The sequence below is a fragment of the Eublepharis macularius genome, chromosome 10, assembly GCF_028583425.1.
Source record: "Eublepharis macularius isolate TG4126 chromosome 10, MPM_Emac_v1.0, whole genome shotgun sequence".
NCBI lineage: Eukaryota > Metazoa > Chordata > Lepidosauria > Squamata > Eublepharidae > Eublepharis > Eublepharis macularius.
In genome coordinates this window covers 32,498,246-32,516,238 of record NC_072799.1, presented here as the reverse complement: position 1 = coordinate 32,516,238, position 17,993 = coordinate 32,498,246, and the positions used below count along the sequence as shown (strand labels likewise).

Sequence of the window (17,993 nt, the reverse complement as noted above, 5' to 3'; positions counted from 1 at the left end):
AAGTAGTTACGTGAAAGTCTTAAAGGGTGGGAAAGGTATGAGAGCTGAGAAGAGACTGGGGCATTCCTCCTGGGATTTTCTGTAATAACAGTCAGCTAGGCTAACCTGAGATGCAGTCCTCTTAGAGTTAAGAACCATCAGTCCACACAGAGGTACCTTTCAAAACAATTCTTAAATATTTACTATTGGTTAAAAATTAAACGCACTGGGAAATCAGAGGCTGGGAAGAATTGCAAGGAAAGAAGATCTTCTAAATAGACAGGAAGATACCATTCATCATGAGACAATTATTGGTTCTCGTGCTTATTTTATGTTCATTGCTTTGTATATATGCAGTAAAGGTAAGAATTTTATTTTAGATAAAATCATTAATATAACTGAGAAACACATTTTATCTGTATTAAGACTGATTGATACTGTAAGAAAAACCTACCTGACTTATGTTATGTGGTATTTCCACTGCAATCCTAAGTACAGTTACACCATTCTGAACCCATTGACTGCTCTGGTCTTAAACAGCTGCAACTCTACTTGTAGGATTGTACCACTAGAAGCTTTTGTGTTTCTTACAGGGTAAATCTAGGCATAAAAACAAGCCAACCCAGCAATTTCCACTAGTTCAGCAAGAAAAATATTTGATTAAAGAATGTTTAAACAACAGCTATACTGCTAATTCTTGCAAGAAAGTTTTTTGCCATCCCTGGCAAAGGTGTGTGGATGGTTCCTGTTCTTGTAAGCTGCCCTACCAATGCCCGAGGAATGGCACTTCAGTTTGTTCTGCTGAGGGAAAGAATTTTCGAACTTACTGTCAACTCAAGAGCTATGAATGTCTACGTCCAAAAAGCAAGTTTAGGAGCAGAGGAAGCTGTAAACTTCAAGGTAGGAAAGTTGTATATCTATCTCCTTGACACTCCAAGTGACAAAGACCAATTTGTAAGGATGGGAAGCTCAAGCATACTGGCATTAACTGGTCTACTGGCATTAACTGGTCTACCAGTTACTCTGTAATATCTGCAGAAGATGGTCTTAGAAATTTTAGAATATATTAAGGAGCATCTGTTTCTTTGCAAGACAAGGATTTAATGCTTTGATCAATTGAAAACTGAACTTCATTTTAAAATTAGATATGCATGTTCTTAATTTCTTGACTGTTCAATTTGCTATGGCAAATTAAATTTAACATTATTCAATCCAATCTAGTATATATCATGACTATTTAAGTTTCATTGGGTCCATAAATTCCCAGAACTATGCCCATGATTTGCATTGTAATATTTTGTTTTGTTTGCTTTTATTAAAAAAAAAGTTATGACCTTTTGGCTGAACATAATAGTGAAATTAAGATTGAATTAACATGGCTATGCTTTAAGGTAATTTTCCAGTTTTTTGCCACAGTAGGAGTGTGGATTTTATGGATGTAGTTGTCTTTTGTAGCTAAATAGACAGAAGCTTTAGAAGATTTCATTTGCTTTCTAGACAATTTTGAAGTTTTCTTGAAGCCAGAAAATGCATCAGAGAGATTCATTCAAGTCGAAGTAAATTCCCAGAGGACATTTATTTGTGGTCATGGATGGAGTATGAATGAAGCAAATGTGGTCTGCAGACATCTTAATTTCCCAGAGTAAGATTATGTGGTGGGAGAAATATTTTACACTGATAAATGTGATGTTGAGAGAAGATGTCACTGTTTAGTAAAGCACTGGTGTTTGTAAAGATCTCTGTAGCAGAACTATGCAAAATTAGGTCTAGGCCATAGTTCAGTGGGAAAAATAGGGTTAGCGTTGGATCCAGCCAGCTTTTAAATTCAATCTTGGTCAGTTCCCTCCTCGCTATAGCCTTCATCTCACATATCAGGAGAGGGGCTTGCCAACAATGTAATTATGTCACCAGCGATGCACTGTCCCTGTGCACCTGGAAGTGACGTCAACATGTCTCTGGGGACAGCATTTGGGTAAAACTGTATCATAGAGTTTTGCACAAATGATAGAGTATCCCATGCAACATGCTGATGTCAATTCCAGATGCATGATGGATGCTGCCCGTTGCCTTCTCCCGTTTTCCTCCTGTTGGCCGCATGAGTGGTGATGGAAACAGCCCACTAGTGGCAGAGGGGAGCCCCCACCACCAGTGGAAACATAACCTTTTGGATGGTGAAACGGAGCCCCTCCTCTTGTTTCCACCATCAGAAACCTGGTTGGTCCAACTTGTAATCTCAGCATGCATATGGTCCCAAGTTCAATCCCCAGAACCTCCAATTAAAGCATTTCAAGTTGCATATTGAGGGAAGGACTATCCCTAGAACCCCGGAAAGCTACTGAAATTCAAAATAGTTGGTTGTGGCTTGGATGGACTAAGAGTGTGATTCAGTGTAAGGCAGCTTGATAGTTTCATAGGCTGAAATTGCACTGTAAATCTGTTGTTGGCCCTCCAGAGTAACTGGTTGGCCACGGTCTGAGACAGGATGCTGGATTAGACGGAGCACCAGTCTGATCTTCTTATGTGGTTAAATAAATTTGGGTAGTATTCAGTACTTTATTTTTTAAAACACCTATCATTAGGTATCATTAGAATTTCTGATATAACTCAAAATGATTAGCTTATTGGGGACAAGTCATGGCTCATGTGGGTGATCATAGAGGACAAGATGGAACTTTGTGAACACACAGCCAATTCCATAGGGTAGATCATTTCCCCCCACACCATCTTCTGAGAATACTATCATAGTAGCTACAAAATTCAGAGCTGTACTTTTCAATGGGTCCAGTATACAGAAACTAATAAACAAGAGAAACTAAGGGCCAAACTACGTGAAACGTTTTTAACAACCACACAGCAGCTGTAGGGGGAACGTGGATCTCACTTGTTAAAAAACTATCTTCTGTAGTTTGGCCCTTAAAGGGCCTCCTAGGTAGAGGTACACCCTTCTAAGCCTATGGACTTCAAGGGTGTAACTTTGCTTAGGATGGGGATGTAATAGTTATTTTCCTGCACACTGGTCCAAAAGTATTTTTGTTTCTATGAAAAATGTTGCATCAGCTCCATCTTTTGTGACAAATAGATACATATATAATTTATATTCTTCTTTTCTTCCACCTTGAAACCCAAAATGCATACGTAAGGCTCCCAGGCGGTCTCCTGTCTGTCCAGGCCCTGCTGAGTTTCAGTAAGGCTGATGTACCTTGGGTTGTCAGCCTCCAGGGCCTGGAGATCTCCTAAAATTACAACTGATCTCCAGGCTACAGAGAAAATGGCTGCTTTGGAGGATGGACTCTATGACATTATAACCTGCCCAGGCTCCACCTCAAAATATTTAGGAATCTTCCATCCTGGAGCAGAAAACCCTATATGTACTTCTGCCTTCCACCTATACTTTAGGATTACGTAGTGTCCTGCTAGAATAAGATTTCAAGCAAACCGTCTGAATAGCAGGATAAAGTTACAACATGTGCCTTATACAGCATGCTGCTGTATATAACTCAATCCCAAATGCTTACATGATGGTAGCTGACCTACAACTTTAAAAACAGGGCTGTCATTTCACATGGAAGGAGAGGGTAGGGAATATGACTTACAGGCTCAAGTGGACATGTGTTCTGGAAATGCTGAACTCTTTCCAGCTGATGCCTCCTCCAGCCCTTGCATTCCCTCCTAGAGGCACTTGTCAAAATTCCACAGTCATAGCTATTTAGTGTTATTGACATCATGGAATCAGAACCTGAATCCAGTTAGCGATGGCCAGTCCTTTGATCTTGACTTCTCTGTGCCTGATGGCTTACATGATGGGGTGAAATTGCCATCCCCTCCCACAAAAAACCCTTGACCATCTCTGCCTGGCTATGGTGGACATTACAGGGTGAACTAAATAATACACATGGTTCTTGACACTTTTTGTATGCATTTTGCAGGGGAGCAGACCACGTAGAGTTGGGTGACCCAGCTGATGCCTGGAACTCATCAGAATGCCTTCAAGCAACCTGCAGAGGCGCAGAGACCAGCTTAAAGGAATGTTCTTTAGCTAGAACTGTTAGGGGCCATGAGAAGCTTGCTAAAGTGGTGTGCCACACAGCACACAAAGGTTGGTAAAATGTGTTTTCCAGAACAAAACCAACTGTTTGCTTGGTTGTCATTTTGTACTGCACATTTCACTTTAATGATGCTGTGAAATTCTAAGCCAATGAGCTCGCGTTACAAAGTTTCATTGCCTGTAATATTTTTAGTACAATGTGGCTAGCCTGATCCCATCAGATCTCAGAAGCTAACCAGGGTTGGCCCTAGTCAGTACTTAGGTGGTTCGTACTTAGCAGCCAGGCCACCACACAGAGGCAGGCCATGGCGAACCACTACTGTTCGTCACTTGCCTTGAAAACCCTGTGGGGTTTTCAAGCTGCAACTAGGTGCCACTTTACATGCACATACAGTCCTTCTTGCCTGGAAATTACTATACTGTTTCCATTAAAAATGGGATGTGCTTGAAAGTTGTTTGGCACTTTTTGATCTCCTAAGCATTAATAAGCTTAGGAGTAGCTTATTTGGTCTCCATGGAAGTATCCTTATTGTAGAAATGGACATTTTATAAATAGGAATATAATTGACAATACAATGCAATAACCTGGTTCTGTTCAGAGACCAGTGATCAAGCCATCATCAATTAAAGCCAGCAAAGTCATGGACAGTGCAACACTAAAATCTCTATGCCAGCACAGTACCAATTGTCAGTATCCTATGCTCAGCTAGCAAAGGAAATGTGCAGAAAAGATCCCACTTCAGGGAGATCATAGTAATTACATCAGAGCCCACAAACCCACCACAAGCCACCATTTATTGTGCTGCTGCCTCCGATGACAGGAAGGAGGAAACAGCTAACCACTGCACAGATGTGATACAGTAACACAACCCTGACATCAAGGAGGGAACATGCAGAAGCAACCTGAGTAACATGCCCATGGCCTCTCCTGGAAAAAGGTTGAGGTCTTGGGGTGAGCAGGGCTCTAGAATGCCAGGCCAGGGAAATGCAGACATTGGAGAAACAACAAGGGAACACACTTCTTAATGTTCCCACATTCACAAGGCATTCCTGTATTTCACTGTGGAAAGCCACATCGGTGTCAATCAATGGCCAGGGTTCATATCCCACCAAGGAAGTTGCTGGCAAGAAGGCTAAGCTCACCTTTTGGCCAGCAATGAGTGAAACAGCTGCAAAATAAAAGAAAAATAAACAGACACAGGAGCTCTCAGCTAGGCACACAAGAACAACATATAGCAGCGGGCATTAGGAATCCCCCAGCCACCTTGTTGTCAACACCAACCGTATATACCAGGGCTGACAGAAGGAAGGATTGGGCATGTCCTGTTGCTGCTACTGGGTATTCATTCAAGCAAGTAGTCCTTTCATTTTAGAAAGTAGAGGCTTCTCCTTCTTCAGCAATTTTTCTTCAAAAATAGTTTCTCATCTCATTTGACAGAATGTTCCTCCAGAGAATTCCCCTGTGTCAACAGAAAATGCATCCCTTTGGATAAAACCTGTGATGGAATCAATGATTGCGGAGACCTAAGTGACGAGTTGTGTTGCAAAGGTATACTTCTGGTGATGTACCACCTTCTTTTTCACATTTTATCAATTATATAGAAGCACATGTTAAGAAAAGATGCTGTACAGTGTATAGACAGTTTACATTTATCTTAGGAATTTCTCTTATAAGACGCATTCAAACAAGTCAAGTATTAATTGACTTGTTGAATTAAAGGAGTGGGAGAAAGAGGAGACGGAATCTTTGGGCTCAGCCAGATATAAGTTCCCCACATCCTTGTCCGTGCAGGTTCTTAGTTCTATTCTTTCTACAGGAAGAGTCCTGCCTCTGCCTTTTATGTACATCTGTCCATTCTGACACCCTTCCTGACTTGCTTTATTCATATTATGCCCTCACTCATGAACAGACCATTTTGTGAGCAGGCCCCTTTTCCGTTCCAGCCAATGGGAAGAGCCAGCTCTCCATCGCCTCTACAGCAGAGCTGCTACTTCCCCTGTGGCTCCTCTCCCTCCTCCATCTTATATTTTCTTCTCATACATTTAGCACCTCCCTCATCATTGACTCTGTTCCTATATCGGGGCAGGGTGCCAAATCCAGCTTGGGAAATCCATGGATAAGAATCTCCCATGGGTCATGAGAAAGTTGAGGCTCAGCTCTCTCAAAGTAAAATTGGCTAGATCAGAACTGCACACTCTTCTTGCCAATTTCATCATTCCCTTGTTGAGTAGAGAGAGAGTAATTGCAATTAAAAGGCTGAGGAAGGAAAGTTTATTTCTGCCTCATGCCCCTCCATTATATCAAGCTACCAATCATGCACTAGGGCTAACACCAGGTAACAATGTGGAGGAAGTTGCTTCCATCGTTCCACAAAACTGACTGTTTTTGCACAATCATAAGTACCTGCATGTGTTTGTGTGTGCACGTGTACACACACAAGTAGAAAAGTTGCTATTCCATTCATAATGTGTAAACGTTCAAAACTGCTGGTTACACTGCATAGTTTGCATACTTGAAACTGACTATATTATGTACTTGGCCTTCTGGGACTGTGTTGATGACAGTCCCTTGAATCATGTCCCTTGTATGCTGAATAGTCTCTTTCCAATAGCATGCAGAGGTGAAAGCTTCCACTGTAAATCGGATGTGTGCATTCCAAACTCATACCTCTGTAACAAAGAAATGGACTGTTTAACAGGAGAAGATGAAACTCACCAAGGGTGTAGAGGTAGGCTTCTTCATTATCTATGGGTTGATTTAGACAGTCGTTACTTCACCCCCTCCACCCAACAAATTCAGAATGCTGCCTAAGCTAACATTGTTACAATAAGTGATCCCATCACATAATTAAAACACAAAAGCCATGTAAACATTTTATTGAGACCAGCACTCTGGCTAGGCTTTTCATGCTGATTATTAATAGTATGATGTTTTATATTTTTATTATGTCTTATTCTATAAGCTGCCTTAGGCAGGTCCCCTAGAGAGCTGGCATAGAAATTTTCCAAATAAATAAATAAATAGTTAAGTTGATACACTAGGTAATAAGTCAATAAGTAAGTGAAACAGTGGTGATATTACCTAGTAAAACTTCCCTAATGTGTTTGTTTGCTTTCTCCTCCCACTCAGGTATCTCTTTCTTTGTTGGGTAAATTCCAGTATTTTCAAAGTAGAGGAACAATGTAGTTGTAGATAGCTGCATTGGTGTATGGCAAAATTGAGCCTGATGAAAATTTCTGGAGAATTTGAAAGCTTGCATACCATGCTTTGTTATTTTGATTGGTCTAATGAAAAGTATTATATAGCTTTGTTTTTTAGTTTTGTTATGAAAGGGATACCTATTGCAGTTAAAGGAAAATAACAACATAAATAGAATATAGTCTAGTTCATAACACAGTGTGTAAACTGTACTTATTTTATATATATTGTATATAAACTTGTATGTATATTTTCCCCCCAAAATAGGTGATGAAACAGCTGAAGAAAGTGAAATAGGTAATATTTTGTGAGTTGATACTGTATTGTTCTATTTACTGTTCCTTTTAAAAAGTGATATATTCTCTCCAGGACATCAATATACAAAACTAGACTTGGCCTAAGGCACTGAGCTGCTATAGCATAGTGGTTATATGGCTGGGCTGCAAATCAGCATTCTGCTGATTTGAATCTCATCACTTCCATGAGCTCAGTAGGTGGCCTTGGGCAAGCCACTTCTCTCAGCCTGAGCTCCCCAGCTGTATTGTGGGGATAACAACAACACTGGCCTTGTTCACCGCTCTGACTGGGGCATATCCATTTCCATTCTTATATTGCCATCTCATCTTCATCCTGCCTTCCCTCCAAGAAGGTCAGGGTGGCTTACACATTCCGTACCATTTTATCTTTATTCCAACCCTGTGAGGTAGGTTAGACTGAGAGAGAGTGAAAGACCCAGTATCACTCCAAGCTTCATGTCTGATGGGAATTTGAACCCTGGGTCTCCCAGGTCCTAGTTCAGCACTCTTATCCTTTTCCTGGCCCTCCTGGGCAGTAAGGAGGTATGTGAGTGGACCCGTCTTAATCTTATTTATTTTGTTTACTTTTTTTATAGCCCACCTTTCTCATGACACTTATGGTGGATTAATCAGTGTAAAACAAAGCAGTCAAATAGCATGAGGCATCCCACAAGCAGTAGGGCTACCATCACAAAAATTAAAAACAATGCCCACCACAAGGTATCAGAATGATACATCATAAACAGCACAAAACAAAATGAAGTTATAAAAGTAGAAAACTATGCTGTGAGCTTAATAATGCATGTAATAAACAGCAGAATAGGCTACATTCCTGTTCGTTTTGTAAAAAAGACTTCTGTTTTTTAATTACAAGAATTTAAACTAGCTGTAAACAATGGTTGTTGTGGGTTTTCCGGGCTGTATTGCCATGGTCTTGGCATTGTAGTTCCTGACGTTTCGCCAGCAGCTGTGGCTGGCATCTTCAGAGGTGTAGCACCAAAAGACAGAGATCTCTCAGTGTCACAGTGTGGAAAAGGTGTAGGTCATTTGTATCTACTCAGGAGGGGTGGGGTTGAGCTGAGTCATCCTGTAAGAGTTTCCCAGGGTGTGGAATGCTAATGGCGGGAGGCTTCACTGTATCCTGAGGAGGTTCTTTTGCATATGGATTGGTACTTGATGTGCTAATCTTCTCTGCAGGGCTATTGTCGGGGATAGAATGTTTTGTTAGCCTGGTGTTTTTCAGAACTGGAAACCATGCTCTGTTCATTCTTAAGATTTCTTCTTTCCTGTTGAAGTTTTGCTTATGCTTGTGAATTTCAATGGCTTCCCTGTGCAGTCTGACAAAGTAGTTGGAAGTGTTGTCCAGTATTTTGGTGTCCTGGAATAAGATACTGTGCCCTGTTTGAGTTAGGCTATGTTCAGCCACTGCTGATTTTTCAGGTTGTCCAAGTCTGCAGTGTCTTTCATTTTCTTTTATTCTTGTCTGGATGCTACGCTTTGTGGTCCCGATGTAAACTTGTCCACAGCTGCAGGGTATACGGTATACTCCTGCAGAGGTGAGGGGGTCTCTACTGTCTTTTGCGGATCGTAGCATCTGTTGTATTTTTCGGGTGGGTCTGAATACTGCTTGAAGGTTATGCTTTTTCATAAGCTTTCCCATCTGATTAGTAATTCCTTTGATATATGGCAAAAACACTTTTCCTGTAGGAGACTGTTTTTCCTTGGTTGTTTGATTTATCCTGGGTTTGATTGCTCTTCGGATTTCATTTCTGGAGTAGCCATTTGCCTGAAGTACGCACTTCAGGCAAATGGCTACTCCAGAAATGAAATCCGAAGAGCAATCAAACCCAGGATAAATCAAACAACCAAGGAAAAACAGTCTCCTACAGGAAAAGTGTTTTTGCCATATATCAAAGGAATTACTAATCAGATGGGAAAGCTTATGAAAAAGCATAACCTTCAAGCAGTATTCAGACCCACCCGAAAAATACAACAGATGCTACGATCAGCAAAAGACAGTAGAGACCCCCTCACCTCTGCAGGAGTATACCGTATACCCTGCAGCTGTGGACAAGTTTACATCGGGACCACAAAGCGTAGCATCCAGACAAGAATAAAAGAAAATGAAAGACACTGCAGACTTGGACAACCTGAAAAATCAGCAGTGGCTGAACATAGCCTAACTCAAACAGGGCACAGTATCTTATTCCAGGACACCAAAATACTGGACAACACTTCCAACTACTTTGTCAGACTGCACAGGGAAGCCATTGAAATTCACAAGCATAAGCAAAACTTCAACAGGAAAGAAGAAACCTTAAGAATGAACAGAGCATGGTTTCCAGTTCTGAAAAACACCAGGCTAACAAAACATTCTATCCCCGACAATAGCCCTGCAGAGAAGATTAGCACATCAAGTACCAATCCATATGCAAAAGAACCTCCTCAGGATACAGTGAAGCCTCCCGCCATTAGCATTCCACACCCTGGGAAACTCTTACAGGATGACTCAGCTCAACCCCACCCCTCCTGAGTAGATACAAATGACCTACACCTTTTCCACACTGTGACACTGAGAGATCTCTGTCTTTTGGTGCTACACCTCTGAAGATGCCAGCCACAGCTGCTGGCGAAACGTCAGGAACTACAATGCCAAGACCACGGCAATACAGCCCGGAAAACCCACAACAACCATCGTTCTCCGGCCGTGAAAGCCTTCGACAATATAGCTGTAAACACTTCTTTTTAACTGCAGAAAAAACAGAAGAAACTGAAGATGAATCCATGGATGCAGGTAACAGGAATGTGCTTTATCATAAAAAGCGGGGCGGGGGGGCAGTCTGGAGTGTTAGCGTTTGCCTCAACTGCTTTCAGAAAGACGAACAACCTAGTTCTTTGCATATTTACTCAAAAGTAAATTTTGCTTTGACCATGGGGCTGACTTCTAAGGGCCCAGCTGGACATGGCTGGAGTAGAAAGCAGGGGAATTCCCAAGTATTTATCCATGCGTCCACCTGTTTGCATCTAAAATGGGGTGTGTGTATGTGTGTGTCTATTTTAAAAAAACCAAAATTGAATGCATGGGCAAAGGGAACTCAAGGCCCTGAGAGGAAAATGCTGAAAGCAACCAAGTGCTGTGACAGTCTCTTCTATACAGCAATATGTCCTATGGTTTCCCTGTTGTTGTTGTTGCTGCTGCCAATACAGTACAATGGCAATGTGTCGTTTCTGCAGCCATAACAATACAGTGGCCATGTGTCTTCCATGTGGCAGATTCCCCACACATTTTTCCTGTGCCAGCCCATGTAGCAGCCACCCACCCCCGCTGTCTCTCCCCCACTCCGAAGTGATTTTACATTAGTAATTGACATGTTGATATACTTTATATTGATATGTCAATTACCAATTAATCAATTGCCGATTAACTTAAAAAGCTCCCCCAATGGCATGGGAGGGGGAATGACCACTGTGTGGGCTGAGGAGGGGGAAATGACACCTATGTGGGCGGCACCAGGAAAACCCGGACTTTCCCATGCACGTAGCAGCCGTTCTCACTTTGCAGCAGTCCTTCCCAGGACATCATTGCAAAGCACGTTTGGAAAAAAATACAGGAAAGTCAAGGGGAACCCAGGAGGTGCACAAAAGTTCCAAGATGCTATAAGGAAGTGGGAAGAGACTCCACTTCCCAGTAGTATCCATGCTGGAGCAAACAACCTATTTATCAGTGACCAATTTAAGACAGTGGAGGGGGGGGCACATGTGGCTTCCCTTGACTGCACATTCCTCTGCTTTAGTCTTGAATGGCTGAAAATGTAAACATGCGGCTCCCCACCCCCCCATCAAGCACCATTTGGCTGTTAGTATATGTTAAAATGATTGTAGTCATGGCTTACTTCATTCACACTATCACAAATTAGCAAAAGGCTGTTCCATGTGGTGAGACATTAATAAAATGAATATGCACCCACCTATTCATGCTTCCAGTGATTTTTCACTTTGCTTCTATTTGTACAGTGAATTGGCTGAAGTGAATGGGAAACTGGTCCCATGAACAGCTTGCCACTTAGAGTACATGATATTGATCGCATGTGTTCATCAGGCTTAAGAGCTCTTGGAGCTACATATTGGTAAATTGCTCAAGAGCCCCTTCATGTTTTTAAAAACATTTGGCTGACTGTCTTTTCTTTAAGGTCTTTGGAACCGTTGCAACCTGTTTGTTTCCCAATGAAAATTATATGCACATATAAATGAAAACACAGAAGCAGATTACTGAAATATAATCTTGTGTATGGTACAACGTAACCCTGAAAGCTCTAAAATCCCTACTGACTTGCCTCAAGAACTTGTTCTAGTGTTATTATTATAAGCTTGGTGTTTTTTTTACACTGCCATCCTAAGCAGAGCTACACTCTTCTAAGTCCAATGCAATCAATAAGCTTAGAAGAGTTTAACTCTTGTTTAGGATGGCACTGTGCATTAGAATGAATAGGCCTATTCTCAGGGCTCATTTCGAGGGGGAACTCACAGGAATGCAGTTCTGGCAGTGCCCCAAAGAGATCACATGTCAGGTGGCCCCGCCCACCTGACTCTCAGCCATTTTGGGCCCGTTTCGGCCTGGATTGGAGCCGAAACGGCCCGGATCAGGCCTCTGATGGGTGGTGGACCACTCTTCTGCTCATCAGCGGCCTGATCCTGACCATTTTGGGCCCCTTTTCGGCCATTTTCAGCCCCTTTTTGCCATTTTGGGCCCAATTTCGGCCCTGAATGGCCAGGATTGGGTCCAAAACAGCCAGAATAGGTGAAGTCATGGGGTGTGGCATATGCAAATCAGTTATACTAATTACACACTTCCGGTGATGGCAAGAGGTGTGGCATATGCTAATGAGTTATGCTAATTAGTTCCTCCAGCTCTTTTTCTATGAAATGACCCCTGCCTATTCTGTTGCTGTGGTTTTGGCTGACAAATGAAGTGTGGTCTCTCTCAACCATAAGAAACTAAAGCAAGTAATGCTGGTGTGTCTGTGTGCCGTTTAGTCACAATCAACTTATGGCAACCCCAGCAAGGGGCTTTTAAGTAGTACTTATAATTGATAATAATTGAAATAATTAGGAGGTACAGAAAACAAATCATAATGCAATGTTTTTTAATAAATACCATTATGATACCACTTATCTGTTTTATTAAAGAAAGAAGAAAGATTAAAACATTTTTACCCCAACTACATTGTGGTATTTCAAACCACACTGTTACTCGTTGGAAGCGAATCATCGGTGGACATATTGCAGGAAAGGTGAAGTTAGCAGTAACTAATTCATACAATGGTGCAAGGTTTGTTTTAGTAATGCCTTTTAAAACATTCTTTTAAAATACTTTCAGCAGGGAGGAAGGCAGTGAAAGTGGCTATCGTTAGTATCTCATTGTGTTCTCACACATAACCTCCAGAATGCAACATGGCCAAAGCAGGGCTTTGCTATAGAAGGAGCAGGTGATTGATTTAAATCTTTATTTTTTGCAATCCGGGGCAGGGGGAGCGAAGCAACAGCAGGGTCTGTTATCCACTTCATGATCTACAGGCTGTAAGTTCTACAATTAGGCAAGATGTTGAACATCTGCAGTCAGATTTTCCATCTTCAAAATTTCTATAGGTAGCAGTTATAGTTGATGAAGACTGAATCAGACTGAGCTGATTTAACAGTTAACCCCCCAGATGTCATTTTCCTTATGTAAATCTCTGTCTCACACAAATAAAAGGGCAAATAGTGGCTTCTGATGTGGGGAGGGCAATTGACATTGGGATTACAAAAAACACGCTGTCCCACCCACCTACCCTACTGTGATCCTTTATTAGACTTGTTTTATACTTCCTCCCTGCCTTTCTTAGTGTTATCTTAGATTTCTGTTGCTACCAAAGACTCTCACCTTAGTTCTCTCTCTGTTTGACTTGCAGTGTAGGGAGGCTTAGTTATATTTAGTAGATGGTCAGAATGGTCAGCGCATAGGGGGGTGGGCTGTGAGGTAAAAGGATTCTAGATAAAACAGACAGTTTACTTAAACAAAAATAGAGTTGTTTGTAAGTACATATGCATAGTCATTTCAGAGTAGTTCATAAGTATAATGATTTCCAGATAGGTACAGATCTTCTAAGGTTTTCAAAGGACACAGTCACAAAGACTTATATTACCCCAGTTGTCACTTAGGCTAATATTATCCACACACACAAAAAGAACACACAGACTTCCATCAGATTGCAACCCTTCGCCCCTTCTCCCTCTTTCCCCAGAATAGCTCTGATCAAAACTTGATCAACATATTGAACTCTTTCCCTCAGAGCCCCTCTGACAAAACTGCAGTTCATTCCGCCCCCTAGGGTACAGCTACCATCCAATCACAGATCCAGAGGAGTTAGCCGTGTTAGCCTGTAGTAGCAAACTAGTAAAGAGTCCAGTAGCACCTTTAAGACTAACCCACTTTACTTTAGCATAAGTTTTTGAGAACCACACTGATGCATCTGATGAAGAGAATTGTGGTTTTCGAAAGCTTATGTTACAGTAAATTGGGTTAGTCGTAAAGGTGCTACTGGACTCTTTACTATTATCCAATCACAGTACACTTCACTCACCCATCCAGGCCCCTCCTTCTCACCTCCGAGGCCTGCATTCAAACCACAAAAAACAAATAAAAAACAATAAAAAGAGCCGGTTTGGTGTAGTGGTTAAGAGTGACAGGACTCTAATTTGGAGAACCGGATTGGTCTCCTCATTCCTACACTTAAAGCCAGCTGGGTGACCTTGGATCAGTCACCGCTCTCTCAGAGCTCTTTCAGCCACACCCACCTTACAGGGTGATTGTTGCGTGGATGATGATAACACACTTTGTAAACTGCTCTGAGTGGGCATTAAGTTGTCCTGAAGGGAGGTATAGAAATTGAATATTGTTGTTATTATCATTATAATTGTTATTAAACATTCAAGACCCCACATTAATTAGCTGAAATACAAGACACAAAAATATTTACATTGCAAAACATTACAGGGAATTTTATGTATTGTTTGTCAAAATACCCTCAAAGTGAAGAACTTTGTGGCTGAAAGAAGTATTTAACAGTGTTAAGTTCTGGAAAATACATGAAGGGTTCTAATTAAGCAGCATTAATACCACAGATGTAATTTGTTTAAAAGTATAATCTGTTCATAGCAAGAGATATAACACAGCCCATCTCTGTTTCGTGCAGGGTGAATTTCCTTGGCAGGTGGCCATTAGAGGTGAGAAGACCACCGTGAACTGTGGTGGGATTTATATAGGGGGCTGTTGGGTTCTCACTGCTGCACACTGTGTTAGGTAAGTGACTTTGGAAACTTTCAGGTATTAAATCTGTTCTGGCTAAATTACAGGATGTCCTTTCCTTGTAAGACAGGACTGAACAAAACTATTTTCATGGTTTATTTATCTCTTTCATTGGCATGGTTTCCTCAAAGAATGCTGGGAACTGTAGAATGGTGTGGTAGCCACACTGAATGTTTGGGATATGATTTCACAGCAGAACAGAAGAACGATACTCTGGGATCGTACCACCTCTGATATGCATGTGGAGGAGTCTCACGTTTGAAAGTGTCCCCACTTTAAAATCTGTCCTCATAGGCAGACTGTGCTAGGACATCCATTGGACAGGCATGATTCTTTGTTACCTTCCTTGTGATCAAAGCTAGTCTGGCTTCAGATACTCTCATTGTGTCTCAGCTGCTGTTCAAAATAAGATCTTCCCATCGTTTCAGAAAATCACAAAAGATAGTACTTTTAAAAGTGAATAATTATTTATATTACCCCTTTGACTAATCATTTAATTAACTGGAGACCACAAGCCGAGGTTTACATTTTTATTTGTATTTTTAAAATGTTTTGTTTTCTTTTTCAGACAAAGCTATGTTCATACCTATTTGATATGGACTGGAATGTTAGATTCAGTACTTAAGAATGATGGGATAGAAACCTTTAATTTAAAAAGAGTGATAATCCACGAGGACTATAATGCAAAAACATATGAAAATGATATTGCTTTGCTGGAGATGATCACCAGGCATCCAGGGCAGCCATGTTCTCCACCCAACACGGTAGCAGCATGCATCCCCTGGTCACCTTATATGTTCAGAGCAGGCCACCGGTGTAAAGTGTCTGGTTGGGGACTGGTAGAAGGTAAGTAGAATTTTACATTTTAGTTATGGCATTATGATTTCTCTCACTGCAGCTGGCCCATAAGGATGCCAAGCTACAGTGAGCCTCTTTAGGGTTGCCAGCTTCCAGGTGGCACCCAAATTGTAGATGTTCATGGGTACCCACCTTGTTTTTGTTGAATTGTGAACAATTTCTAAACTGGTTTTGTTTTGTTTTTTATTTGCTCTTAATTTCCTCCTTTAGATTATGGAAGACAATTTACACTTAAATGGGGGTACGTTAATTTAATGTCAAACTGTTCTGAAATCTACCAGGAACGCTATTTTAAAGGCATGGAATGTGCAGGTGAGTTTGACTCGTATCTTTTTGGCACCTACCCTGACACATCAGACAGAATGATTCCAGATTTGTTTGATGGTCTGGATCCAGCGATGTGTAAGCAGAAATAGAACAAGTATTCTAGCCCAAGTGGAAATTTTGTGCTGGATCCAACCAAGTAAGCCAAATGGCACCCCCTGTGGAGGTGACAGTGTAGCGATCTACAGAGGTCATTGGTTTAGCAAAATGTTGAAGTACCTCTCCACATCTGGGAACTGCATAAGCTCCTTTGTTGTCCCACAGTTCTGGGGAGTTATTGGCTAAGAAGGCAAATAATTAGCAGCCTAGGAAGTGAATGTTCCATTTAATGCCCACTGTCATTTTTTTTAGTTAACAAGAATTCAATCTTTGATTTTTTTAAAAATATAGCATATAAAGCTTTTAGGATAACCATACAACCTTTTGTAAGACTTTGTGTAAAATCTTAGTTAGAAGTAACATCCGTCATCACTAAACAGTAGACTGTATGAACAAGATATCTGCACACATACTTGGCCTTTTTACAAGACGTTCTGGATTGTCATGTCTGTTACCAATTGCTGCATTCAGATGTCAAGACAAACTGACATTTCAATTAGATTTGTCCATGATGGGCACAAACCCATGCTTAGGCACTCTCCGCCCTCTTCCTTCACACATGGAGCTTGAATCAAAACTTTCTAGACCCATCTCCAATATGCTATGATGTTCCCATTCAGGCATCTTGGCCAGTGGAAGTATAGTTGCCCCACAGAAGCTGGGATTCTTAACCTTGTTTATACCCTTTTGTGGACAAATCTGTTTAGGCAGCCAAAATCAAAAGCTTTATAGTAGTTTGCGAATGAAACTGGGCCAACACTAACTTTAGGGGGAAAGGTGGGGTTTCAGTTCCAGAAAATGTTTATAGCTTTTTATTTTTTTTTGCTTTTCTTCCTAGGTACCTACGATGGTTCTGTAGATTCCTGTAGAGGTGACTCAGGAGGGCCTTTGGTTTGTTTTGACTTTAATAATGTAGCTTATGTTTGGGGAATTGTGAGTTGGGGTGAAAACTGTGGTGAAAAAGGACACCCTGGTGTTTACACAAAAGTGGTTGATTATTTTGAATGGATTAGTCATCATGTTGGAAAGTCTATAGTTTCTCGATTTAATCTCTGACATTTAGAATTTAAATATTCCCTCATTCTCTGTTGCAATAATAAAAGGTTGGCTACAGAAGATGGGGGCATAATTCCAGCTCAAGTTAAACAAGTTTCAATTTCTTCCACTGAAATCTATGGACACAAAAGTTGTTGCTTTTGGCTGGATCATGCCCTGGCAATTTAGCAACAATGACTGTCTGAAATTTGCATTATCCTTTGAAGTATGTTGGCCTTCTAAAAACAATGATTGCTTTTGTACTTGTCTTGCGTGTTACAATAAAAGTGATGCAAGGGGAAAAAATTAATAATGGGCACTGTGTTTAGATTCGCAAAGAATACTACAGCATTGACAAGATGGCATGCATTGAACAGATCAGGAAAGGCCAACATAAAGAGAGTATTTAGGTGCTATACAATACAGGCCTAGAATCCCACTCAAAGCTGATTTATTGCAAATTATTTCGGAAGTTTCCTCGCCTAACAGTGTGGAATCCTAAACAGTTATACAGTTATATAATGTATTTAGAAGGGATTAACTCTGCTCAGGATTACACCAAAGGACACTGGTTGTAGTACCTACATGAATACTTTATTCTGTGCAAACAAAGAATACAAAGTGTCTTAACAACAAGTTGGGGAGCTTCTATCTGGCCTACCTACAGGCATGTCCCCAGGCATGTCCCTTGGTCAGGTCAAGAGATGTGTTCCGGGGTTCTGTGCACCACTTGCCTTACATGCACAGACCCTGTTCAGATCAGGACCACAACATGGGGGAGAGGAAGCAGATCTTCCACTGTACTGTTTTCCT

General features: G+C 41.2%; 1 protein-coding gene across 1 annotated transcript; it reads left to right on the top strand.

Annotated features, from left to right (window-relative positions):
- Nucleotides 1–64: 64 nt before the first annotated feature.
- CFI (complement factor I) lies at nucleotides 65–17,493 on the top strand. Its single transcript, XM_054989875.1, has 13 exons — nucleotides 65–341; nucleotides 573–879; nucleotides 1,477–1,621; nucleotides 3,906–4,075; nucleotides 5,463–5,573; nucleotides 6,637–6,753; nucleotides 7,491–7,520; nucleotides 10,275–10,313; nucleotides 12,707–12,810; nucleotides 14,752–14,858; nucleotides 15,433–15,710; nucleotides 15,933–16,034; nucleotides 16,984–17,493. The coding sequence occupies exons 1-13, from the start codon at nucleotides 279–281 to the stop codon at nucleotides 17,199–17,201; spliced, it is 1,791 nt and encodes a 596-aa protein (XP_054845850.1). The 5' UTR covers nucleotides 65–278; the 3' UTR covers nucleotides 17,202–17,493.
- Nucleotides 17,494–17,993: the final 500 nt, after the last annotated feature.